This window comes from Protopterus annectens, chromosome 2.part2 (assembly GCF_019279795.1).
Source record: "Protopterus annectens isolate FY-2018-M chromosome 2.part2, PAN1.0, whole genome shotgun sequence".
Classification (NCBI taxonomy): Eukaryota; Metazoa; Chordata; order Ceratodontiformes; family Protopteridae; genus Protopterus; species Protopterus annectens.
In genome coordinates, this window is record NC_056730.1 from 547,080,317 (window position 1) to 547,108,167 (window position 27,851).

General features: G+C 40.1%; 1 protein-coding gene across 1 annotated transcript in view; it reads right to left on the reverse strand.

The window, feature by feature from the left end:
- LOC122795708 (30S ribosomal protein 2, chloroplastic-like) overlaps positions 1 to 27,851 on the reverse strand; it is a 1,331,913-nt gene that overhangs the window by 883,600 nt on the left and 420,462 nt on the right. The window contains exon 5 of the mRNA XM_044064010.1: positions 11,794 to 11,878. Within this exon, the coding sequence (XP_043919945.1) occupies positions 11,794 to 11,878 (85 nt within the window). The remainder of the gene's footprint in view (positions 1 to 11,793; positions 11,879 to 27,851) is intronic.

The window sequence follows — 27,851 nt, forward strand, 5'->3', positions numbered from 1 at the left end:
AAGAAACAAGCTCAAGATACATTGCTTAAAGGATTACTGTACAGGTTATGGACAACACATGATTGGTATTCTGTTTAGTTTACGGGTAAAGTCTGTAGAGATGACTGGAAGTCTCCAACAACTGTAATGAGCTTTTTAAAATAATGGAATCCTGTCCTTTAATACCCAAGGCTTATACATTATCTAGTCAAGTATTCCCTGCATGGCAACAACAGAAAGGCTTTCAATGTTGGCAATTCTTTAACAGTATGCTTATTAAAGCTTACTTGCATCTTACGATCTCAGACAAGCTTACATTATGGTCATTAAAGCATTGCTACTTAAACACAGAGCAACAGGCACTTCGAGTAATAAGCATAAATCAACAGTACAAAAATATGACAGAAACCAGACCTTTCTGAAAAATCAAGGACAGATGAAAAGCCACTGTAGTACTTGTGTCTACCTTGGATTGGGGGGGGGGGATACACTGCACATTTACACTGCATAACTACTCCTTGCCTTGCTTGGACACATCCAGAGTCAGTACATGGTGGAGTGGGGTGCAACAAGTATGTCACAATTTGAAATGTCTCTGGCTGACTGTGATGGCCCTGACACATGTGTCATACCTCTCAACCTCAGAGCAAGAAATCTGGACAAAGCCATACACAGAAGTGGGACAAATGCCCACAAATAAAGGCAATTTTTAAATATTGCTCTAATAAACTTAGAAAGATAATAGAATAGGTCTTGCATTAGTATGACTTTTCTGAAGGGTATAAAATCTGAAACTCAAATGTCTGTCATTATTTTCTAACTTCAGTCTTTAGTGATTTGTGACTAATTTGCCAAAAAACACGATTTTATGAAAAATGGACCAAATATGATGCAAAAATATAAAATAACCACACAATACAGCTGGGAACCTGTCAAAGAAGGGACACTTTAATATTAGTACTGCTAACTTGAGCAGCTGACAAAATAAAAGAATCTACATGCATTTCAAGTAATCTATAACTTTATTAGTTATTTCTTAATTGTAAACCCTCCATGTTTTCTTCCAAAATTGCTATTTTGCGGAGGGATTATTAGGGGGAAGAGCAGCATTTTAAGCCAAAATCGGAGACAGTTGAGAGGTTGGCTATGCCTAATTCTATAAAGCAATTTATTTGCATGTACCTCTCAACCTGTTAATGCAGTAAATCTGAACAAAGCCAAATATACTGGGGGAACATATAAACAGTACAAAAAAATGCTCTTGTATAAATTGAGACAGTTGACAGAATAACAGTTCTTACTTTAGCATGCATTTTTCTGAAGGTTATGAAGTATGAAACTCAATTTAGTGACTTAATTTCTAAATGATTTGCCAGAAAACTACAAATTTTATGAAGAACAAACCAAAAATAAAAAGCAAAAATCTATTCATTCTTTGAAAATCTGGACAGTTGGGAGGTATAGTTCAGCTGGGCCTGTCTGAGTTTGCTGCCCTTCCCCCCTGACAAAATCACGGTTGAATGGAGCCTCTGCAGCCATTCCAATGAACCATTACTTGGCTATTTCACTCCATTTACCATAAACACTAATGTGCATACTGCTTTACTTGTATGATGAGTTGGACTTCATTTGAAAGTTTTATTTTGTATTTTACAGCACAAATACTAAGTCATCTACTAAACAAAGCAATGCAGTCTCACAATGAAAACTTAGCATTAAAACTTCTCTGCCCTTGAAACTCACATTCATTGAAACAGCATTGAAACCCACATTCAAAGAAAATACATTTTGCCAGTGGCAGATAAAGATTAATTTTGGGCTGTTTTCAAATCATAGGCCCTTTGCATGTGAAACATACATGTGCTCTTTGATACACCTTCCTCATTGTACTAAATTATATTCCTTGTACAATATATTACAGTTGTTAGAGGGCGTTTGAAATTTGTTTTGAACATTTTTCCAGTAAGCAATGAAACAAAATGCATGCACCCAAAATGACAAAACTGCCCAGTTCAGAACATTTATCATAAAAGTCTACTCAGACTTCCGCAGTCCACCATTATCAGTAAAATATGCACAATTCTACAGTCCACCATTATCAGTAAATATGCACAATTCTACAGTCCACCATTATCAATAAATATGCACAATTCTACAGTCCAACATTATCAGTAAATATGCACAATTCTACAGTCCATTATCAGTAAATATGCACAATTCTACAGTCCATTATCAGTAAATAGGCACTATTTCTGAAGAAGTAAAAGTCATCTAAATAATTCCACATTAAAGAAATCTGTAACTAATGAAGAGGTTGCTGCTAGCAAACAACTTTATATTTCATGGTTTCATCGAAAAATAAAGTGCCTGTTGCCCCTCAGGAATAAATTGCCTATATTACATTAAAAAAATGATAAGCTAGTAATATTGCAAGAGGAAATGGATAAGCTAGTAATATTGCAAGAGGAAATGGATGGCAAACTGATAACGGACTCATAGTTAGTATCTTCACCAAGGAGAACATTCTCAGTACAGCAGCATCCACCCCTTGTGGGAGTAGAACCCACAGCCTTCTGCATCAAAGGCAAGTACACAACTTGTTGTGCTATTAACAAGGCAAACCAACTTCACTTAAGCAGCACTAAACTTCTGTTCCCCTGCAGCTCTCAGCTCCTTGTAAAATCTACTCAATACTCAACTTCGCAGCACAGGATAACTGGAAAAAGCCAAAATGTATTGGGGGGGGGGGGTCAAAAGCCCAAAAACCAGGGACACAAACATTGCTTGTATAATCTTGGAAAGTTGCTAGAACCATACATTTTACTGCCAAGCTCCCTGTGCAAAACAGAGCAACATACCACTACGCCAAATCAGCTGCTTTGTAAAAGAGGAAGACTGAAACTTAATTGGCTATCATTTAGTGAATTCAGTTCTCACCACAGCTGTCAACCTCTTAGTACAAAACACCTGGACAAACCCAGTAATGAGGGAATACAGCCGTCAAACATTCAGTGAATTCAGTTCTTGCCATAGCTGTCAACCTTAGCACAAAAAACCTGGACGAAGCCAATAATGAGGGAATACAGTCCCAAAAATAGGGACACATTTCAAATATTCATCTTATAAACTTAGAAAATTGCTAGAATAAAAGGTTGTGTTACTATGGATTTTCTGAAGAACATAAAGTCTGAAATTCAAGTCTGTCAATTTTACTGCTGACAGAATAAAAACAATTTTCAGCAGAGACCCAGGGAGAAATACTGCAGACACATCTTTGTAAAATGACAGGGCACCAGAGCTAATCCACACAAACACAGGGAGGAGATGCAGACTCCACACAGAAGGCACATCAGCCAAGAATCAAACCAGAAAACCTATAGCTGTGAGGCAACAACACTACCACTGCACCATCAAATATGCAAGGACTTAAACATTCAGAAACCTGAAGTCTGAAATTCAAATGCCTGTCAATTTTATTTAACATTTGTTAATCAGGACAGTTTGACTTGGAACAAAAAAAAAATCAGCAGAGGCCCAGGAAGAAATAATGCAGACATGTCTTTGTAACATGGGAGGACACAAAAGCAAACCCACACAAACACAGGGAGAAGATAAAGACCCCACAAAGAAGGCACCCCAGCCAAGAAGCAAACCTGAGAACCTGCAGCTGTGAGGCAACAATGCTACCAGTGCACCATCAAGTATCAAGCATTGCAACATTTACAAACCACAGATATTATGAGAAACAAATCAGATCAAACATGAGGCAAAAATCTGCAGTTTTTTTTTCACAAATGGTGGTGGGTAGGGAATTAAGGTCTTTAACACCTGCATACAAGGTACAGGGTTCAAGCCTGAGGTATTCCCTACCACACACAAACACCTGTAGTAGCAAACCACAAAAACTAAGTATACTGCACTGGGTGCCAAACAGTTGTCATGAGAGTCCAATCAAGACAAAATGAAGTGTAGAAGAATAAAAATATTTCAATGCATTGGCTGCATGACAGCTTAATATCTAGATGGAAACAAAAAAGGTTGTGTGGCATGAAAAAATAAATTACTTTCTTTTAAATACATTAATGGAATGCCAGTCAAAATCAAGTATAAGAAAAACAAGCAGCACTCAACTCAAACCACTTCTTGCACTGCAGTTCTAAATATAATTTATATTCAGCTTTATTAAAGTAACAAGTAACATGCTGAAAGTAGAAATCTCTGATGCCCCCACTTGTAAAAATGTTCCTTATCCAAAAAAAGGCCTGCTGCCTGACATCTACTTGTTTCATGGGGAAAACATGATCAAAGTAAAAAATTAAAAGCAAACAAGAAATAAGCTCAAGATACATTGCTTAAAAGGATTATTGTACAGGTTATAGACCACGCGATTGGCATTCGGTTTATGGTTAAAGCCTGCAGAGATGACTGTAAGTCTCCAAGTGTAATGAGACTCTTAAAATAATGTAATTCTGTCCTTTATTACAAATACTGGCATATGCATGTCAATACCCAAGGCTTATACATTATCTAGTTAAGTATTCTCTACATGGCAACCGAAAGGCTTTCAATGTTGGCAATTCTTTAACAGTATGCTTATTAAAGCTTACTTGCATCTTGCAATCTCAGCCAAGCTTACCTAATGGTCATTAAAGTATTGCTACTTAAACACAGAGCAACAGGCACTTTGAGTAATAAGCATAAATCAACAGTACAAAAATATGACAGAAACCAGACCATTCTGCAAAAATCAAGGACATATGAAAAGCCACTCTAGTACTTGTGTCTACCTTGGATGGGTGGGATTCTCTGCACATTTACACTGCATAACTACTCCTTGCCTTGCTTCGACACATCCAGAGTCACTACATGGGGGAGTGGGGTGTAACAAGTATGTCACAGTTTGAAATGTCTCTGGCTGACTTGTGATGGCCTTGACACATTTGTCATACCTCTCAACCTCAGAGCAAGAAATCTGGACAAAGCCATACAAAGAAATGGGACAAAGGCCCAAAAATAAGGACATTTTTTAAAATATCGCTCTTATAACCTTAGAAAGCTAACAGAGGTCTTGCATTAGTATGAATTTTCTGAATGGTATGAAATCTGAAACTCAAATGTCTGTCATTATTTTCTAACTTCAGTCTAATTATTTGTCACTAATTTGCCAAAAAAACACAATTTTATGAAAAATGGACCAAAAAATGTGATGTAAAAATATAAAATAGCAACACAATACAGCTGGGAACATGTCAAGAAGGGACACTTTAATATTAGTACTGCTAACTTGAGCAGCTGACGAAATAAAATTACTACATGCATTTCTGAAATAAAAGTAATGCAATTATTACAGTTATTTCTTAATTATAAACCCTCCATGTTTTCTTCCAAAATTGCTATTTTGCGGAGGGATCATTAGGGGAAGAGCAACATTTTGAGTTAAAATCAGGGACAGTTCAGAGGTTTGGCTATGCCTAATTCTATAAAGCAATTTATTTGCATGTACCTCTCAACCTGTTAATGCAATAAATCTGGACAAGGCCAGATATATTGGGGGAACATATAAACAGTACTAAAAATTGCTCTTGTATAAACTGGGACATAAATCTGGACAAGGCCAAATATATTGGAGGAAACATATAAACAGTACTAAAAAATGCTCTTCTATAAACTGGGACAGTTGATAGAACAGGTCTTACTTTAGCATGCATTTTTCTGAAGGTTATGAAGTCTGAAACTAGGTGTGTCATTATTTAGTGACTTAATTCCTAAATGATTTGCCAGAAAAACCACAATTTATGAGGAACAAATCAAAAATAAGAAGCAAAAAATCTATTCATTCTTTGAGAATCTGGACAGTTGAGAGGTATGGTTCAGCTGGGGCTGTCTAAGTTTGCCACCCTTCCCCCTCACAAAACCCTGGTCGAATGGAGCCTCCCTGCAGCCATTCCAATGATCCATTACTTTGCTTTTTCACTCCATTTATCATAAACACTAATGTGCATACTGATTTACTTCTATGATGATTTGAACTTCATTTGAAAGTTTTATTTTTGCATTTTACAGCACAAACACTAAGACATCTGCTAAACAAACTTGGCATTAAACCTTCTCTGCCCTTGAAACTCACATTCACTGAAACATTAAAATCCACATTCAAAGAAAATACATTTTACTCGTGGCAGATAAAAATTAATTCTGGGCTGTTTTCAAATCATAGGCCCCTTGCATATGAAACATACATGTGCTCTTTGATACACCTTCCTATTGCTTTGAACATTTTTCCAGTAAACAATGAAACAAAACTGTCCAATTCAGAACATTTCCATCATAAATGTCTACTCAAGCTTCTACAGTCCACTATTATCAGTAAATATGCACAATTCTACAGTCCACCATTATCAGTAAATATGCAAAATCTCTGAAGTAGTAAAAAGTCATCTAAATAATTCCACGTTAAATAAATCTGTAATGAAGAGGTTGGTGCTAGCAATCACCTTTATATTTCATGGTTTCATCGAACAATAAAGTGTCTGATGCCCTGTGGAATAAATTGCCTAAATTACATTAAAAATAAGCTAGTAATATTGCAATAGGAAATGGATGGCAAACTGATAACAGGCTCATAATTAGCATCTTAACTTTCAGTACGGCAGCATTCACCCCTTATGGGAGTAGAACCAACAACCTTCTGCATCAAAAGCAAGCACACAGCCTGTTGTGCTATTAGCACTAAACTTCTCTGACCCTGCAGCTCTCAGCTCCTTGTAAAATCTACTCAATACTCAACTGCATCTCAACTTCGCAGCACAAGAAGTCTGGAAAAGCCAAATTTATTGGGGTGGGTCACAAGGGCAAAACCAGGGACACATTAAACATTGCTTGTATAATCTTGAAAGCTGCTAGAATAAAATGCTCTGTTACCAGGGTACCACCATACATTTTACTGCCAAAGTCCCCGCGCAAAAACGAGTCAGAACAACATACTACTATGCCAAATCACCTGCTTTGTGAAAGAAAAATGCTGTGTTACCACCGTACATTTTACAGACAAGGTCCCTGTGCAAAACAGTCAAGAGCAACATACCACTACGCCAAATCAGCTGTTTTGTGAACGAGAGGAAGACTGAAACTTAAATGGCTATCATTTAATGAATTCAGTTCTCACCATAGCTGTCAACCTCTTAGCACAAAACACCTGGACAAACCCAGTAATGAGGGAATACAGCCCTCAAACATATTCAGTGAATTCAGTTCTTGCCATAGCTGTCAACCTTAGCACAAAAAACCTGGACAAAGCCACTAACAGGGTATTACAGTCCCAAAAATAAGGAAAAATTTCAAATAGTCATCTTACAAACTTAAAAAAATGTTATAATAAATGGTTGTGTTACTATATATTTATTGCTAGAATAAAAAGTTGTTTTACTACGTATTTTCTGAAGACTATGAAGTCTGAAATTCAAATGCCTGTCAATTTTACTTCTGATGGAACAAAAACAATTTTCAGCAGAGGCCCAGGGAGAAATACTGTAGACACGTCTTTGTAAAATGGCAGGATACCAGAGCAAATCCACACAAACACAGAGATAAGATGCAGACTCCACAAAGAAGGCACCACAGCCAAGAATCAAACCACAAATCCTGTAGCTATTAGGCAACAATACCGCCACTGCACCATCAAATATGTAAGAAGTTAAACATTCAGAAACCTGAAGTCTGAAATTCAAATGCCTGTCAATTTTATTTAACATTTGTTAATCAGGACAGTCTGACTTGGAACAAAAAAACAATTTTCAGCAGAGGACCAGGAAGAAATAATGCAGACATGTCTTTGTAACATGGGAGGGGACAAAAGCAAACCCACACAAACACAGGGAGAAGATACAGACCCCACAAAGAAGGAACCCCAGCCAAGAATCAAACCTGAGAACCTGCAGCTGTGAGGCAACAATGCTACTACTTCACCATCAAATATCAAGCATTGCAACATTTACAAACCACAGATATTATGAGGAACAGATCAGATCAAATATGAGGCAAAAATCTGCAATTTTTTTACAAATGGTGGTGGGTAGGGAACTCAAGTCTTTAACACCTGCATACAGGGTTCAAGCCTGAGGTATTCCCTACCACACCACCATGAGCACCTGGGGCATTTTCACACACACACACACACACACACACACACACACACACACACACACACACACACACACACACACACACACAAAACTTCAAACACTAAGTCCCTATCAACTTCAAACACTAAGTCCCTATCAAAACGTTAAAAGCACCATAATTAACACACTTACCTGTCCATTCTCCATAACGTACATCCATATGCCCGCGCAATAATACACTTACCTGTCCATTCTCCATAACATACCTCCACATGCCCGCGCAATAATACAAAGACCCTCGAGATCCGATGAAACCCCTTCCCGATGAGAGACTCCTGACTGCTGGTGTTGCAGTCCGGCCCCGACGCGTTTTCCCAGCGAGTCTGTGCACTTTAAAAGTGCACAGACTCTGCTCGTGTTTCCCTACCAGGACGGCCGGACTGCCTGGAGCATGCGCAGTAGACTCACTGTAGTCTGGTCTACTGCGCATGCGCGAAGTCCGCGAAAATTTAAAACTTTTTTTTTCTTAATTTCTTTTTACTTTTTGTTGAGGGGGCTGCAGTCCGGCAGTCCAATAGCACGGGCCACCCCTGGGTTTTGCATGCTAAAATGTTTACTCTTTTTCTGGCTCAATGAAACTGCTGACAGTACCTTTCAGGTATGTACTACTTCCCTAAAATACACAAAGAATAAAGAAAACTAGAGCTACAGTTTAAGCAATAAAAAATTAGCAATTCTATCAATAACACCTGAAGAGAAACAAGTAAACACATGGACACACTCACAAATGCCTGGTGTTCCTTTGCATACCAAATGAATCAATGACAAAGTAAGAAACATGGACAAATATTTTTTAAGTCAAATATTTAGTTCAAATAATAAATTCTCCCTGACTAACTCATCTTAAGACTTTAAGGTGACTATCCCTAAAGTCCAACAAACAGTACAAAATACTTGAACACTGAATATTATATTCTGTTACAAAGTCTAAAAAGTCTCTCAAACACTTGTATGCATGTACATTTAAGACATTAAACAGCATTTGCTTACTGTCAGAAAATCCATGTTTTATTATTAAAATAACACAGTGTTCCCATTAGAAATGCTACATTTTTTGTGTTTTTCCTTTATGTGCTATGTATTTGCCATTTACTGCTCTGCTTTGATGTAAAGAATAAATAAAAATTATTGAAAAAAAAAAGTTAGTTACATTTTTGACCCAGTAAGAATAGTGTCAGTTTGCCTTTTGCAGCTTCTGATACTTAACCTACTGACATCTGGTGGCTGCAGGTGCAGTATACAACTGCTAGAAGCCTAGAAAAAATAATCAAGTGGACTAGGATTACCACAAATTATCATCATGAAAATGGCAGAAAACAATAGACAGAATGGCAAACATAGGCTCAGCAGGAAGGAAATTAATACAGAAGGTACCAGGGAAGAGACTGGTCAATGTTTTGGAAGGCAATCCTTTCTACAATTTCAAAAAGATGAGATCACAACCCAAAGATCTTGAATTTTAGTAAAGCCGTAACTACACTGTACTTAACCAACTATCTGACTTTTAGTAATGTCTTTGACTCTTTCCCACAAACATGTATAGTAAGTAAACTGCAAAGAGTGGAGGGGCTGATAAAATGGGAGGCAGGTGAAGAGGTGGCTGAAGGGAAGACCAGAGAAGGTAACAATAAGAATGATGCACTATGAAAGTAAAGAGCACTGAACAGAAGAGTGACACAAGGATCAGGACTTGGACCAACACTTTTCAATGTGTTCATATCTATCTAACTTAACTGGCACGAAAAATGGATTAATATATTAGTGGACGACACTACGACATCAGCAAAAGTAGGCGACAGGAAATCAGTTTAACCATGGACTTAAAAAGACAGCAGCATGATCTGAAATGTGGCAATTGACAATAATGCTCACTAGTTCAACGTACTGAACCTGGGGAAAAAAAAGCCAGCAACATTACAAAAAAGTCCAGTTTTTAAACAGGTGAGCAGCAAAAAAGGTTTATGGGTAATCACATCTAATACAAATTAGAAAGAACAGAGTTAAATGCAGCTTCCTAGGACAATAGCAAGCTAAATAGCACGCTAAGGGCACAAGATTCCACAAATAAGGTAATATTGCCCCACACTACCTGGAATGCTGTATTTAGCTCTGGAGATGGAAATGACACTGTTACGCTGCACAAGAAGGCTACTTGCAATGGAAAGGAGGACACAGCAAGAGAGACTAATATGCTGAGGTGTACATCTTACAGGAATGAAGATGGAAAAAAGCACAAGATCAGGGTCAACAAAAATGTCCAAGGACTTGGAACCTGCACTAAACGAGAGGATGTAAGGAGTTGGATGGTGCATGTTCTACCAAGAGGGAGCACATTTTAGCTTACACATGAAGAAATATTACTTCATATAAAGGGTAGTACACATACAGAATGAACTCCTTGAACAGGTAGTGAAGAGCAAACAAACACAGGCAATCAGTTGGGCATAGGAAAGATCAATATATATATAAAAAAAAATGAATAAGTGCAGCTGCAGGGTATTGCTGGAAAAACTGGGCAAATCAGATGGCTCAATGCTACTGTGAGAATTTTATGTCGGCATGCAAAACCATCAAGGAGACCAATATATTTAAACCAAGACACATGCAGATGGTGTATTTAAAAAAAAACTTCAATGGAAGGCATATGGTTAAGTTTAAGCAAGCCAACGGTCTTAATCTGAATCTACACAATGAAAATCTTAATGGATTAAAATACAGTCACATCACATCAAGATTGGACTGGTAGAAGGATGCTGTTTACAAACTTAACTTATACTGAAAATAACTCAAGTATCACAGATACCTGTTAATCTTATCACAATTGAGGAGGAGTATGATTAATACTCACTCCAATTTACTGCAGAATTTTCTCCGCTTGTATTTAACAATATTTACAGTGTCCTCACAAAAGAAATATATAATATTTACTGCAGGCATTAAACAGTGGTACGGCGGTAGCATTGTTACCTCACAGCAAGAGGTTCTCCCGTTCGATTCTCGATGTGGCTTGGGAGTGCCTTCGGTGTGGAGTTTGCATGTCCTCCCTGCGGTTGGGTTGAGTTCGAAAGACATGTGTGCGTAAATGGGCTTGCCTTCATTGAAGGTTGGGCGTCGAGCTGGCACCTCGGCGTTTCATAAAAAAATCTACTGCCAATCATTAGCGGACCAGAGTTCCGCTGTAGTGACCCCTTACCGGGAAAAAGCCGAAAGACAAACAACAACTGCAGGCATTAAACAGGGCTGAGAGATGCAGCAAATGAACTGGATTAAAACACTAGAGAGTTACCATTAAAATATTTAAGAAAAATGAAAGAGTGCAAAACAAAAGTGAAAGTCAGGAACTTAATTTAATCATTTTCACATGCCATCCTTCTTGCCCTTTCTTTAATGAAGCATATACTAAAATCTCTCTCATCTTTCTCAGCAGTAGATTTCACTTTCAATAAACATTTTAAGCAGAACTTTAGGCTCATGATTACAAATCATCTATATAGGCACCAACACAGTCTTTGTAATTTTGCTCACCTGATCATCAGTTGAAGTTCTTTAAACAAATTCAAACATGAAATGCAAGACTTGAAAGGAAAAAAACTGCCACTGTTAAACATCTACTTTCCAAAGCCCAATCACTCACCTAAAGGAAACATCTCCAAAACTTTCTCAATAGTTCCATACTTCTTTAATTCATCTTCACTCTTCTCTCGGCCAAATCCCATTTCCTAGTACACACACACACATGCATACAAAAAGAAAAACTGTTACAAGCTAACTTAATAACAACCTATCACACATAAACTATTAATTAAAGTATGGGACCTAGAATCAGAAACAAAATTAATGTATAATGCCACCTGAAATAACAACCAGGATAGCAGTAGTACAACCCAAAACATTAACAGATCAAGAAAGCAGTAAGTGGAATGTGGCAATGTCTCATCATTAACAATTAATTGTTGCATATTAAATTTGAACAGAAAAGTGTTATTTTTTTGCATTCCTTCACATAGTTAGTATTAATTTTACAACTGTTAGTTACACTGTAAACACCAGAGAAGACAAAATACATTAAAAATTCTGCAAGGCAAATGTTCGACTGACCATTTTAAATATTAACTTTCAGGTATAAAAAAAGCATGAACTCTTCCGTAAAAGAGAAAAAAAGGGGGAGGTGAAGACTGACATCACACCCACACTCTGCATGGTGGACAACCTCTACCCAGTCAACAGTTTGTATTCCACACTGTACCTACATCTTAAAAAGAAGCCTCCTTCACTCATTTATAGTGTTTTGGTCATATTCAGATACAAGCGTAAGCATCAAACCCTTGAAGTTGGATATACTGTCCTTACCACATTACACAGATTTTGATGAAAAATCGTTTTTAACATTTTATTGTTGTTACTAAAGACCACTCACGGAAATTTTAATGGAAATGAAAACCCCTACAAAGACATCATGAAAGACATAACCTATAATCCCTCACTACTTAAACTTGTGTATAGGCATCACTAGGAGTTTATTACTTCCTACAAAAGGTAAGTTATCAACAGTTCTTCCATGTGACAGACGGACCTTATACTGAAAATGATCACATAACATGGTAGCAGTGAAACCACAAAGTAAAGTAGAAGCTGCACTTCTAAAGAAGTGAAATTATTTTGTTTACCCAGAATATTTTTCAACTATATGCAAAGCAATGTTCATAATCTATTCTGACATCATTTAGACAAAATGAGTAACCAATAAAATAAACTATAATTTTCTTTTTTTGGCAAAATCACTGCCAGCTTTAATGTGAGGATTATAACTGGGAATGAAATTATCTGCAAAACAAAAACTGCATCAGAACATGACCAATACACTTTAAATACCATCTGCAAAGATTTTAAGCTGACAAAACTGCAGACAGTCACCATCAGTTTAGTATGCATCTTGGTTGCAGAATGCACTGAAAGAGACTGTTAAAACCCATTTTTTGCTGGTGTGCTGGATTCATGCAGGTTGTATTTCCTTCTCCATTTCAGTTATCAAATCATGTAAAATAATGATGTGACTGAAGAGGAAACTTGAGATTACTGGACTATGAAATTATCATTATTTATTTATTTATTTTAGAACTTTTCACACAGTTTGGGGAGGGGTGCTAAAAATTAATAGGCTGCTAAGTGCTAGTGTATGCAGTGGAGAATTCATGTTAAATCTGGTGTATTTTCGCTACAAATGTTTTCTTTACTGTCAGCAAAGTAACTCAGTACTATTCTGAGGTCACAATGTAGGAAAGAAGGTGCAAGCGACAGCATACAGTACTTATTTTTGCATTACATTTGTTTACAAGTTTGGTGGGCTGGCTTAAATCTCTTTTTTTTTTTTTTACCAGGATCAAGGCTACATTTCCTTAATTAAGTCTGCACCTCACCAATCCAGAATAGGCCCTCTCCCCAACAAATACATGGAAAGCTGTGAACATCAGTGGTAGCATCTCCTCCTTTCAAAAGTCTTATTTTTGCTTACAATTTGATTTTTTAGGTAAAATAAGACTACGGCTACCACTGGACACCAAAAATCATTACTGCAATTCCACACTAAGACACATGATCTTCATTAACATTTCTAAACACTAGCACAAACAAACCAATATCAGAAACAGAAAGTACAGTTTTGTACCTACCATAAATGTAGATGTTCGAGTGTTCACCCTGCTGCAGTCATCACACTTGGGTTATCCTGCCATCAGGTGGTCCCGCAGTCAGCCTGAATTCCAAAGTCTTGGTCCGGCGTCGGTTGCTGTCGCTTCTTCCCTGACATCAGTGCGCCAGAGGTATATAAGAGGAATCCAACGCCATTTTCTTCAGTTTTTCTTACCCCAGATGTCAGGTGCCCCCAATAGGTAGGCAAAATATATATATATATATATATATATATATATATATATATATATATATAGCTAGATAAAAATAAAACAATACCTTTAGGCACAAGCAAATACACCACAGAGGTTGCATAAGATAGAGTGGTATAGATAAGTTCAGCTAGTTCAGAGGGGATGGAGGGATGGTAACCTGGACTGCAGCAGGGTGAACACTCGAACATCTACATTTATGGTAGGTACAAAACTGTACTATGTTCATCGTGTTACCCTGCTGCAGTCATCACACTTGGGTTGAATCCCAAAGCTAAGGATGGGAGGTGTAGTTAAACAGGATTAGAAGAAGCTAGTAAGCCCTGCAAAACTGCAGTGGCAAAACCAGCTCTAGTCTTAGAATATAGAGGTAGGTGATAGTGTTTGGTGAAGGTGTGCACTGAACTCCAAGTTGCAGCTTCCAGAATATCCTTGGTTGGCACTCCCTTGAGAAATGCTGCTGATGTAGCTGTAGCCCTGGTGGAGTGGGACCTAATGTTAGCAGGTACTGGTTTCCCATGACGCGTGTAGCAGAAACGTATGCAATGCCCTATCCATTTAGAAATAGTCTGTTTTGAGATAGCTTTTCCTTGTGATCCTGTAGCATAGGCTACAAAGAGCTGGTCAGTTTTTCTGAAAGCCTTAGTTTTATCCAAGTAGTAATGTAATTGCCTGTGAATGTCCAAAGAGCGAATGTCCAAAGAGTGCAGGAGTCTTTCTCCTTTGTTCTGGGGATTTGGGAAAAAGATGGGCAAATGAATGGTTTGGTTTAGGGCCACACTGGATACCACCTTTGGCATAAAGGAAGGGTTAGTTCGTAGAGAGACTCTGTCTTGATGAAAAATGAGGAAAGGCTCCACTGCCATTAGTGCCTGTAGCTCTGAGACTCTTCTAGCTGAGGTTATTGCTAGTAGCAGGGCAGTTTCCCATGAAATAAATTTTAAATCAGCTGAAAAAGCTGGTTCAAAGGGTGGCAGTGTAAGCTTTTCCAGAACAAAGTTGAGATCCCAAGTAGGTGTTGGTGCTCTCCTTGGTGGTCTTATGTTCTTAGCCCCTCTGAGGTACTGTCTTAGGAGTGGATGTGAGAATAAAGGAGGATCCGTGTTGTAATGAGCTGAAATTGCTGAGGCGTGGATCTTAATAAATGAAAAGGAAAGTCCTTTTGTGCAACATCTCAGTTAAATATTGTAGAATCTGAGGAATGTTTGGATCAAGGGGATTTTGGCCTTTAGCCTGGTTCCAGGCGCAAAATCTTTTCCATTTGTCTGAATAGGTTTTCCTGGTGCTGGGCCTCCTGGCCTCCAGAATGACATCCATAACAGCTTTGGATAGAGGTGTTGGCTGGTTGTTTAGGTAATTTGCCATGCAGCCAGGTTTAAAGTCTTGAGCTGGCTGTGTAGATTCTGATAGTCTCGCTGGGTGAGCAGGTGAGGAATTTGTGGTAAAATCCATGGTGGGCCGTGGGCCATGTTCCTTAGAATTGGATACCAATGCTGGTGTGGCCAGTCTGGTGCAATGAGTATCATTTGTGGCCTCTCTAATCTGACTTTCAGCAGTACCTTTGCTAGAAGAGGCAGTGGAGGAAAGGCATACATTGTTAATGTTTTCCAACTGAATGAGAGGGCGTCCACTTTCCAAGCTTGTGGATGGAATGTCTTTGTGCAAAATTTTTGAAGTTGGTAGTTTTGGGGGCTTGCAAACAGATCTATGTCTGGGTGTCTCCATTTTTGAGCTATCATTGCAAATACTTGTGGATCTAGTTTCCACTCGTCTGGATCCATGATGTTTCTGCTTAGGTTGTCTGCCAATGTGTTTTTCTTTCCTGGCAGGAATTGTGCTTGCAATTGAACCTGGTAAGACAGTGCAGTGTTCCACAAGGTCATTGCTTGCCTGCATAGAGGGTAGGAATGTGTGTCCCCTTGCTTGTTTATGTTCCACATTACTGTGGTATTGTCCGTCTTTATTAGCAGTTGTCCTGTGTGTAAGAGGTCCTTGAAAGCTGTTAGGGCATTCTGTACTGCTAGCATTTCTTTTTGATTTATATGCAGATGCCTCTGATCTGTAGTCCATTTGCCCTGAATGCACTGTCCTGCCATGTGTGCTCCCCAGGCATAGTCCGATGCATTTGTTGTTATTGTTTGCCTGGCTGTGGGGAAGGTGAAAGGCTGACACTTGTTGAGGTGACATGCCTGTGCCCACCATAGAAACTCCTGTTGAAGGCAGGGAATGAGTGGTATCATTGTTTCCAAGCTGTGGCTGTGCTGAGTCCATACGCTTTTCTGGTACCATTGTAATTTCCTCATATGCAGTTTTGCAAATGGTATTAGTAGTATGCAAGATGCCATGAATCCCAAGGCCTGCAGAATTTTTCTTGCAGGGAGTTGGGTCTTTGTTGACATTATTTTGAAATATTGAGTCAGCTGTTGTTGCTTGTCTGGCGTGAGATAAGCCATCTGGGCCGTTGGATTCAAGCTGGCACCCAGGAATATTATGTTTTGTGAGGGCACTAGTTTTGATTTCTTTTCGTTTACTGTGTACCCTAGGCAACTTAGAAGGTGTTTGACAAATGTCAGATGCTTTAAAAGAATGTCCTTGCTTTCTGCTTGAATAAGGCAGTCGTCCAGGTATGGGTATATTTGAATTCCTCTTTATCTGCAGTATGCAATTACTGGTACCAGGCATTTTGTGAAGACCCTGGGCGCAGTAGATAAGCCAAAGGGCAGTGCAGAGAATTGATAATGCGTTGAACCTGCAATGAAGTGGAGGTATCTTCTGCAATTTTGTCTGATACAGACATGCAGGTATGCCTCCTTGAGGTCCAACGTTACTAGCCAAGCATTCTTGCCCAGCATGGGAAGAAGCTGCTGTAGTGTTAGCATCTTGAATTTTGGAACTTGCAGATAGGTATTCAGAATTGAAAGATCCAGAATGGGTCTCCATGCTTTGTCATTTCTTGGGACTAGAAAGAGTCTTGAGTAAAATCCTTGTCCTTGCTCCTGTGTAGGTATCTGCTGAATGGCTCTCATGTCCATGAGAGCTGTAATTCGTTTTTGTGCCTCTGCCCATTGATTTGGTGGCAGGTTTGGCATTCCTTTTATCCTTGGTAAGGTATGAAAGTGGAATCTGTATCCTTGAGAGACAATGTTTAGGACCCATTTGTCTTTTGTGATGATGTGCCAGTTGTCTGCAAAAAATGCTAATTTTCCTCCCAAGGGAGCAGCCAGGAGAGATATGCTTGGTAGTTTGAGGATTGGAGTCATTGTGTTTTCTTCTACTAGCTTGGGGCCTGTCTTCTCCTCCTTTCTGGGTAGCAGTACCCACTGGCCAGGTTTGTAAGGGCCTTGCGACTGACCTCTGCCCCTTTGGGCGTCTATTTGCCCCTCTGTGATCTGTCAGAAGCTGGAAAGGACCATTTTTTTGTTGTCCAATTTCTGCTGAAAAGTACAGTTTTGTACCTACCATAAATGTAGATGTCTGAGAGGAATGCATCTGCAGTCATTACAAATGGGTTGTCCTGTCGTCAGGCAGCCCTTCGGTCGGCCGGATTCCAAAGTCTGGGTCCAGCTTCGGCTGGTGTCGCACTTCACCCGACGTCATTGCGGCAGTTTTCGGGTATAAAGGCATCAGCCGACGCCATTTTCCTCAGTGTTTCTTGCCCCAGATGCCAGGTGCCCTCTTGGTAGGCTAAATTTGGATAAATGCCAAAGTTTCCAAATAGTAGAGAGCAAACACACAAAATAAACATGGATGTACATATATACAAACAAATACACCATAATAGATCCCCCCCAAGCTAGCTGAAGATTGGTAAGTTCCCTAGGAGTACCTCAGAGGGGAAGGAGGGTGGGTAATCCCGACTGCAGATGCATTCCTCTCGGACATCTACATTTATGGTAGGTACAAAACTGTACTATGTCCTTCAAGGATGCATCTGCAGTCATTACAAATGGGTAGAATACCATAGCTAAACTAGGGGAGGAGGAAATGAGAATAGATTATGGTGTAGTCAGGATCCCTTGCAAAACAGCAGTGGCAAAGCCAGCACGGGATCTAGAATATAGAGGTAAGTTATAATGCTTGGCAAATGTATGCACGGAGGTCCAAGTAGCAGCCTCTATAATGTCCTTGGTAGCCACTCCTCGTAAGAAAGCTGTGGTAGTGGCTGTGGCCCTTGTGGAGTGAGGCCTGATGTTTTCTGGAGTTTTCTTTCCATGGTAGGAATAACAAAGTCTAATGCAATTTCCTATCCATTTGGAGATTGTTTGTTTAGAAATTGGTTTTCCTTCTTTTCCTGTTGCGTAAGCTACCAGAAGCTGGTCAGTTCTTCTATTGTTTTTTGTCCTGTCCAGGTAGTAGCGTAATTGCCTGTGTACATCCAAGGTATGTAAAAGCTTTTCTCCCCTGTTCTGTGGATTGGGGAAGAATGTAGGAAGGTGGATAGCCTGATTTAAAGAGACTCTGGATACCACCTTAGGCATAAATGTAGGATTTGTTCTCATGGACACTCTATCTTGATGGAAGATCAGGAAGGGTTGTACTGCCATTAATGCTTGTAGTTCAGAGACCCTTCTTGCTGAAGTTATTGCCAGCAGGAAGGCAGTCTTCCAGGATAAGTATTGCAAGTCTGCTGTAGCTGCTGGCTCGAAAGGAGGCAGAGTCAGTTTTTCTAGCACAAAGTTCAAGTCCCATGCTGGCAATGGAGGTTTCCTGGGAGGTTTTACATTTTAATTCCCCTCAGAAACTGTCTGAGCAGAGGATGCGAGAAGACAGGAGGATCCAAGCTGTATTGTGCTGAAATAGCTGATGCATGTATCTTGATGGAGGAATAGGACAGGCCTGTGTGGTAGAGCTCAGCCAAGTACTCCAGGATGTTGGCTATGTTCACCAGTGTCACATCTTGCCCTTTTGCAGCGCTCCAGATGAGATATCTTTTCCATTTTGCTGCATAATTCTTTCTTGTTGAAGGTCTACGAGCCTCTAGGATTATGTCCTTAACCCTTTGGGATAAATTTGTGCTAATTTCGGTCATGTAATGTTCCAGGCAGTTAGTTGCAGAGTTTTTAGGCTTGGATGCAGAATGTTGTAGTTGTTCTGTGTCAGCAGTAATGGGATCAGTGGTAGTTTCCATATTTGTTCCCTGGACATGCTCCTCAGTAGTGGGTACCAATGTTGTCTTGGCCAGTCTGGGGCTATCAGAATGATCCTCGGACGTTCCTCTTTGATCTTGAGAAGCACTTTGTGCATCAAAGGAAGTGGTGGGAATGCGTATGCTGTCATGCTTTTCCAACTGAAGGATAGGGAGTCCACCTTCCAAGCAAGTGGGTGGTAAGTCCTTGTGCAGAATTTCTTTAACTGGTGATTGCATGGGGATGCAAACAAGTCTATTTGTGGCAATCCCCATTTCCTTGTGATGGCTTTGAAGATGTCCGGATGCAGCATCCATTCGTGGGCATCTGTTATAGTTCTGCTTAATATGTCTGCTAGAATGTTTTCCTTCCCTGGAACATAAATTGCCTGTAACTGAAGGTTGTAACCCAGAGCCACATCCCATAGGTCTAGTGCCAGCCGGCATAGGGGGTATGTGTGTGTGCCTCCCTGTTTGTTGATGTACCACATAACTGTGGTGTTGTCTGTCCTTATCAACAGCTGGCCTTCGTGGAGAAGAGGTCTGAATGCCTGGATTGCCAATTTTACTGCCATCATTTCTTTTAGATTTATGTGCAGATGCAGTTGGTCTTGAGTCCATAGGCCTTGAATGCACTTGTCCATCATGTGTGCCCCCCAACCGAGGTCTGAGGCATCTGTCGTGATAGTTTGTCTTGGATGACTTTTGCTGAAGGGCAGTCCTGTGTTTGATTGACAGGCCTGTGCCCACCATAAGAACTCTTGTTTCAGGCATGGGATCATTGGAATTTTGGTTTCCAGGCTGTGCTTGTGCTGAGACCACAAATTCTTTAGGTACCACTGTCGCTTTCTCATATGAAGCCTGGCATGAGGGACCAGAATTATGCAGGATGCCATGAAGCCTAGAGCTTGTAACACTTTTCTTGCAGTTAGATGGCTCTGCTTTGTTAATGCCAAAAAGTAGAGAGGAAGTTGTTCTTTCTTTTCTGCAGTTAAAAATGCCATTTGTTTGGATGTGTCCAGTTCTGCACCCAGAAAAGTTATTATTTGGGATGGAATCAGCCTTGACTTTCTTGAATTGACTGTGTATCCCAGGGCTTGAAGCAGGTAGATGACTCTTTGTAAGTCTTCTGTTAATTTGTTTTTGTTGTCCGCTTGTATCAGGCAGTCGTCCAGGTAGGGATAGATTTGAATCCCCTGAAGTCTGCAATGAGCGATTACTGATGCCAGGCATTTCGTGAACACTCTGGGCGCAGTAGATAAGCCAAAGGGCAATGCTGAGAATTGATAATGCTCTGATCCTGCAAGAAATCTGAGGTATCTTCTGCAAATTGGTCTTATGGGGACGTGCAGGTATGCCTCCTTGAGATCTAGAGTTACCAGCCAAGACTCCTTGCCCAGCATGGGAAGAAGCTGCTGTAGAGTCAGCATTTTGAATTTTGGAACAATGAGGAATGTGTTTAGAGCGGACAGATGTAGAATAGGCCTCCATTTGTTTTCTTTTCTTGGTACCAGGAAGAGCCTGGAGTAAAATCCCTTCCCTTGCTCCATAGATGGTACCTTTTCCACAGCTCTCATTTTTAATAATTGAGATATTTGTTTTAGAGCTTCTGCCCTTTGAGTAGGTGGTAGGTTTGGCATTCCTCTCTTTCCTGGTAGAGTATGGAAATGGAACCTGTAACCTTGGTCTATAGTTTGCAAAATCCATTTTTCTCTTGTAATGCAGTGCCAGTTTCTTGAAAATAAGGTTAGCTTTCCGCCTAAGGGTGCTTCTAGTTGTTCCCTGGTAGGCGGTGTCACCGCCAAGTCACTGTGATTGAGTTGTTGTAGTGGTGGTGGCTATGTCCGTGCCTCGTTGGATGTTACCCTGCTACTGGCGACCCCTGTAGGCACCTCTGGTTTGGTTTCTGCCTCTAGAGCGCCTATTCCTGCCTCTTTGTGCCTTAGAGGACTCCGGAAAGGACCAATTCTTGGAGGGCCAATTCCTGCTAAACCTTGGAGGTTGAACTTGTAAGAAATCTTTTACGGTTTGCACAGATTTTGCTTTCTCTTCCATCTTTTTGAGAACCTGTTGTGCGGGGGCACCAAACAAATTGACCTTGTCCATAGGTGCATCCAAAAGCTTAGATTTGATATGGTCTGGTAATGCCTGTTCTTTCAACCATGCATGCCTCCTGATAACTGTGCCCATCATGACTGATCTAAAGGAAGCCTCCAGTGCATCATAGCCACATTTTAAAGAATGGTTACTAACCTGCTGAATGTTATGTAACATTTCTTGAACATACTTTTTATCTAAAGATTCTTCAGAGGACAGCTTTTTAGTCAACTGGTCAAGCATAAACTCTTGATATTGAATCATATGGAATTGGCAATTCAAAGCTCTAGCTGACAAAGTAGCAGAGGTGTAAACTTTTTTACCCCATCTCTCTAAGGACCTGGAATCCCTTTCAGAGGGAGGGGTTTTAGAAGAAGTAGCTGCTACAGCTTTAGGGCCCTGGGAGATAGTCTCTGGATCTGCAAAGGGCCTTATATAAGTGGTGATGAGTGTCCGGGACCCTGTAGTACCTATCTGGTTTAGCAGGAGCCGGAGGTAAAGTATCAGGAGAAGTGCAAGCATCATTAAATGCATCATCAACAACAGATAAAACTGGAGGAATAGCTAAAGGCCTATGCTGTGGTAAGTGTAGAAAGGTCCTAAGCCTTTTTCTTGAGTCTGAGAAATCTTGGCCCTGCCACTGGAATTGTTCCCTCATAGCATGCAAGGTTTCCCCAAAGGAAAATTCCTCAGGAGGAGAGGCTGAAGGTATGGACTCCTCAGCATCGGAATCTTCGTAAGGAGAATAAGAAGCCTCTGGAGGATCAGAATGTTCTGAATCATCAGAAGAATCATCTGCGGCTACTGGCTCAGGGGGCTCTGCTCTAAGCCTCTTTTCTGGAGGAGGGAGAGAGGCCCTGTCTGGATGAGGCTGGGATCCATGGATTAAAGTGATGAGATCCTGTGCCAAAGAAAGCATATGGGAGCTGGTGCTGGGCCTGTGAGGGGGGGGCTTGGCAGGCACTGGCTTGGAAGTTTTGGCTGCTTTAGCCCTGGCAAAGGCCTTAATAGACATAGCTGGAGGAGGCCTAGCAGCTCCACGTGCAGGAGTAGAAATATCTAGTGGAATGGTGTCTGATAATTCCTGTGAAATCGCAACAGAAGGCTGGATTTCAGAAGCCGTTTCTACCAGAATGGAAGAGGCCTCGGTAGAAGGCAAATTGTCGGCTGAAGAAAGAACCGCTTGCTCGGTTTCAGCCGAAACCGAGACACTCGCGGATTGCTTGGCCGTGGTTTCAGCCGAAACCGCAGACTGCGAGTGTCGGTCCTTTTCTTAGCGTTTTTTAGTTATTTGCGTAGTCGGAGGATCCGACGGCATAATGTAGGCAAAATCGGAGCCGAAAATCTGTTCAGCAAAGTCCGAGCGACGTCTGAGCGTCCGCCGGTTAAAAGAAGCACAGGCTAGACAAGCTGCTACGTCGTGGTCTGGGCCTAAACAATGTATACAATAGGAGTGGAAATCTTTATGAGGTATTTGTTTCCCACAAGATAAACAGTTATTAACTTTCTCTGACATCGGCTGAGGCAAAAAAGAGTCCCCAACGGGGTATTTAGCTTTATAGAAGTCTTCGAAGTAGTATTCGGTAGAAGTAATCTCTGGATCTGACCGACCGGCACTTGCGAACAGCTTCTGCTTCGGGCGCCACGCGGCAAGAAAGACTGGGGAAAATGGCGTCGGCTGATGCCTTTATACCCGAAAACTGCCGCAATGACGTCGGGTGAAGTGCGACACCAGCCGAAGCCGGACCCAGACTTTGGAATCCGGCCGACCGAAGGGCTGCCTGACGACAGGACAACCCATTTGTAATGACTGCAGATGCATCCTTGAAGGACATCGAGGGGGTTGTACCTGCAAAAAATCCTTGACCGTCTGCATAGACTTTGCCTTATCCTCCATTTTCTTTAAAATCTTTTCTGCTTTGACACCAAATAATACATCCTGCTGTAAAGGTGCATCCAATAATTTTGCTTTAACATGATCAGGAAGGGTTTGTTCTTTTAACCAAGCATGCCTACGTATGACAGAGCCAGTAACAGCTGCTCTACAGGAAGCTTCCAACGAATCAAATCCGCATTGTAAAGTATGTTTGCCCACCTGTTCAGCTGCATGCAACAGATCCTGCATTTCCTTGAATTCAGACTGTTCAGTATGTGTGCTAATTTTTTGTTTTAATTGAGACATTAGGAATTGCTGATATTTCAGCATGTGAAACTGACAATTTAATGCTCTCATAGCCAGAGTAGCTGAGGTGTATATTTTCTTTCCCCATCTATCTAGGGCTCTGGAATCCCTTTCAGAGGGCACAGGATTTTTAGCCATAGAAGCTTTAGCTCCCTTAGGACCCTTGGAAATTGTTTCTGGGTCAGCCACAGGGCTTTTATAAAAGAATTTGTGTGAGTCAGGTACTCTGTAGTATCTGTCTGGTTTGGCTGGAGCAGGAGGTAGAGAGTCTGGATTTAAACTAGACTCCAAGTAAACATCATCCACAATATCTAAAACTGGAGGGATAGCAAGAGGTCTGTGCTGGGGTAGTAAAAGGAACTCTCTGAGTCTTTTCTTAGAATCAGAGTAGTCCTGGCCTTCCCAGTGGAAATGTTCCCTCATGGTATGTAAAGTTTCCCCAAAGGAGTAGTCTTCAGGGGGAGATGCTGAGGGAATAGAGTCTTCAGCATCAGAGTCTTCATAAGGTGGAAAAGTGTAATCCTGTTCCTCAGAAAAATCTGAGGAAACTGAAACCTGGTCAGAGGAAGCATAATCCTCCTTTTGTCTTGGTCTTTTATCAGGAGGGGGTAATGGGACCCCCTGATTAGGGTAATCAAATCTTCAGCCATCTTAAGCAACTGTTTCTTAGGCATGGGGCCTTGAACTGTAGACTGATGTACAGTCTTCTTAGGTTTTAAAGGAGTTTTAAGCTTAGCATAAGATTTAATGGTGAGTGTAGTCGGTCTGAAGACACCTTCTGCAACCGAAGGTGTTTCCACTGCACCGGGGTCTACTTCTGCTCTGGTGTCGGAGCCTAGTAGACTCCGCTTGAGAATCCACAGCTGTCTCGGGTTCCAGTTCTGCGGTCGTCAGGGGCTGCGTAGGTGCCTCACTGAAAACCGGAGAACCGGCGACAGGCCCAGCAGAGGCTTCGGAGTCTGGCTTGTTCCTAGGCTGCCTTTCCTTATCCTTGCGTTTTTTATGTATGCCGGTCGTTGGCTGCTCCGACGGCATGATATAATTAAATTTCCTACCAAAGTAATGTCGTGCGAAGTCAAAACGACGTTTGATAATTTGTTTATTAAACCTAGCACAAAACCGACAACCTGTGACGTCGTGGTCTAGGCCTAGGCAAGGAATACAATAGGAATGGAAGTCCTTATGAGGTATTTGCTTCCCACAAGAAATGCATTTGTTAACTTTTTCTGACATCGGACTGAGGCAAGAAAAGTTTCCCCAATGGGGTACTTAGCTTTATTGAAGACTTCGGACTGAAATTCGAATCGAAAATCTCAGGTGTCGGCCGACCGGCACTTGCGAACTGATTCTGCTTCGGGCACCGCGCAGCAAGAAAGACTTAAGAAAATGGCATCGGATGCCTCTTATATACCCCTGGCACACTGATGTCAGGGAAGAAGCGACAGCAACCGACGCCGGACCAAGAATTTGGAATTCAGGCCAACTGCGGGACCGCCTGACGGCAGGATAACCCAAGTGTGATGACTGCAGCAGGGTACCATGATGAACATCATCTCTCTCAGCACCACAGCCAGTCCTAGAATACAGAAACATGAAAAGGCTTCTGACAGAAAGAGTGCACTTCTGTTCATTCAACGGATGTATTTCTAAAAATTAAAAAATTTATATTCTAGATTCACAATCCCAATATTAAGAATTCTAAACATCCCATTCTAGAAATACCAAAGGTCTGTTTTTCAACAGTAAAAATAAAATATGGATTCACTCCAATAACCTTTCTTAAACCTGAATCACCTATAATATGCCAGTGTCAATTAATTATATCTTATATATCGCTGAAATCTCGTGTGTGTGTGTGTGTGTGTGTGTGTGTGTGTGTGTGTGTGTGTGAGCAGTAGCTTAAGTTTATCACATGGCTCATCAACCACATCTGAATGTACATCAGAATGTGAACCAAAAAAACCTGTCTAGCTTTACACTTCACGATTTGACCTAGCCATAAATAAGGGTAAGGAAAACCAGCAAGTGGAAGATTTGAGTCTGAGTGCAATGAAATCCAATATGGCGAGTGAGGGAAGTGGACTAGAGACACTGTGAAATTAAATCAATGAATGACCAGAACAATGTAGTTATGGGAAAAAGTCTGGGCAGACCTCAAAAATACTTTTCACTACTTTCAAGATGGCAGGTTTAAGAGCTGGTACAGGAGATGGCTACCCATAATTTAAAAGAAAATAAGATCAAATTAACTCAGAGGTATTAAAGTAAGTGAAACACTGAAACAATATATAAAGTCAAATAACAGCAGGTTGTAAGAAACAGTAGAAGGTTTAACAAGCAATTCAGATGAACTGATAAAACTGCAAAAATCAGAGACTGATATGAAAAATTTTTTTAGCATGAGGCGTCTCAAGAAGAGCTGTTTCATAAGTAGAAGAAATAGAAGACAGAACATACAGAAAACCTGAGGTTTCCTGCTGTACAGAGAAACAAAAAGCATTATTTTTATTAAAGTTCAAGTAAATGGACTGGTATTCCACAGCAGGATATGTTAAGTGAGAGGGAATATTGTGTGTATACTCCAAATCTTGTCACAAAAAAGAAGCTAAGACCTACACTGATACAGTTACAATCATGCCAGCAGAAACAGTTGCTCATGACAAAATTATGAAGAAAGGAAAAGTATCAAATATTGGGGACAGCAGAGTGATTATGGAAAATGATTACTCAATGTATACCAGGTAGAAAAGAAACAAATATCCCAGCAATCGGGAAATGTCAAGAATCAGGTGCTAGTTTTAAGCTGCTTTCTTCAGAATATTTTTTCCTGGCAGATCAATGACATATTTGAATGCAGAACTGAAAAAGGAGGAAACAGAAAATTGACTTGAGTGGCAAAAACACAAAGCAGTTTACTAGGAAGAACTAGGATTACCTTGGAGTTGAAACAGAAACTGATTTTGAGATGGGAGGATCAAGAAGAAAACCAGAAACATTGTGAAATTAGTGAACAAATTGGAGAAAAGAATAGACATATGAAATGTGGCTTTGCAAGAAGTGGCTCAAGAAAGAATGAAATTTTGTTGACTGTGTAAAACTGGTAGGTAGACTGCAAGGCATACACTCCACTTCATCCATCCACCCATACATACATATATACATAACACAGGCTCAGGCAATAATGCCCTTTTATCCTGCCAATATACCAAAACAGTCATTCCCATAATAAGTGTCCAAGCTGCTCTTAAAAATATCTGAACTAGTACTTGCTTTAATATAATTTAGTAGTCTATTCATCAACTACTCCCTCAGAGAATCAATCAGTACACCTCTCATTCCCATATAATCTTCTTTGATAATCCCAAACATTATCAGAGGTAGTTGTCTCTAAATGCCCTAAATAAGGTCTCATTTTAAATATCTATGAGACAGTACAAATTCAGATTTTTTGCACATAACTTAATTTTCACATCCACGTATGCCCTTGGTATATTTCCTCTGTACTCTTTCCAATTTACTCATGCTTGTTTTCTTGTATTTCTTCCATACTGTTATTCCATACTTGAGTTTGGGTCTAATAAAACTTACAATGATTTCACTTTTTTTGGACTTCCTCTATTTTTATAAATATTTTGATACAATCTACAGTTCTACAACTATCATTAATCAATTGGAAGATATGATTACAAAAAACTCAAAGCTGGACCTACTAATATACCTAGACCCTTAACAGAATCTACAGTTTCAATCACTGTGTGCCATATTTAATATTCACCTTTTAATCTGTGTCTCCCAAATCTCATAAAGTTAGTTTTGATGTATTTATCAGCACTTGATTATCCAGTGCCAAAACGGTCAATTTAGTCAACTTTTTTTTTTTTTTTACATATTGTAACATATAATCAGTTCACCCATTTTCAAATCAATTGCATACAGACTAGAGAACTACTCAGATGAAAATGGCAGATCTTAAAGATACAACTTAAGCATGTACAGGCCTATGACAGAGCCCTGCTGTACTTTATGCCAGTAAAGCTTATAAGAACATTGAATGAACTGACACAGTAACAAAGTAAAACTGTTTCTATTCTTACTAATATTTGTATTAAACTTTCATAATGTAAACTGCAAGTTACACTGTAAATCAGTCTTGCATAGTGTGCAGTCAGTGACATTTTAAATGTGAGGTAGGGGTTTATCTGTGAATAATATATAAGTTAAAGATATTAAACTAAGAAAGTACTTTTTATTAGTTGTAATGTATCCAGACTTGACAATGTAACAAGGTAAGAAAAGAGTTAAGAGCTGAAGGAATTTTTGGGGAAGAGTGCAAATGTTAAGTGTGTTAAGTTGATTTTCTCCATTGAACAAGGTGGTATAGCATTACC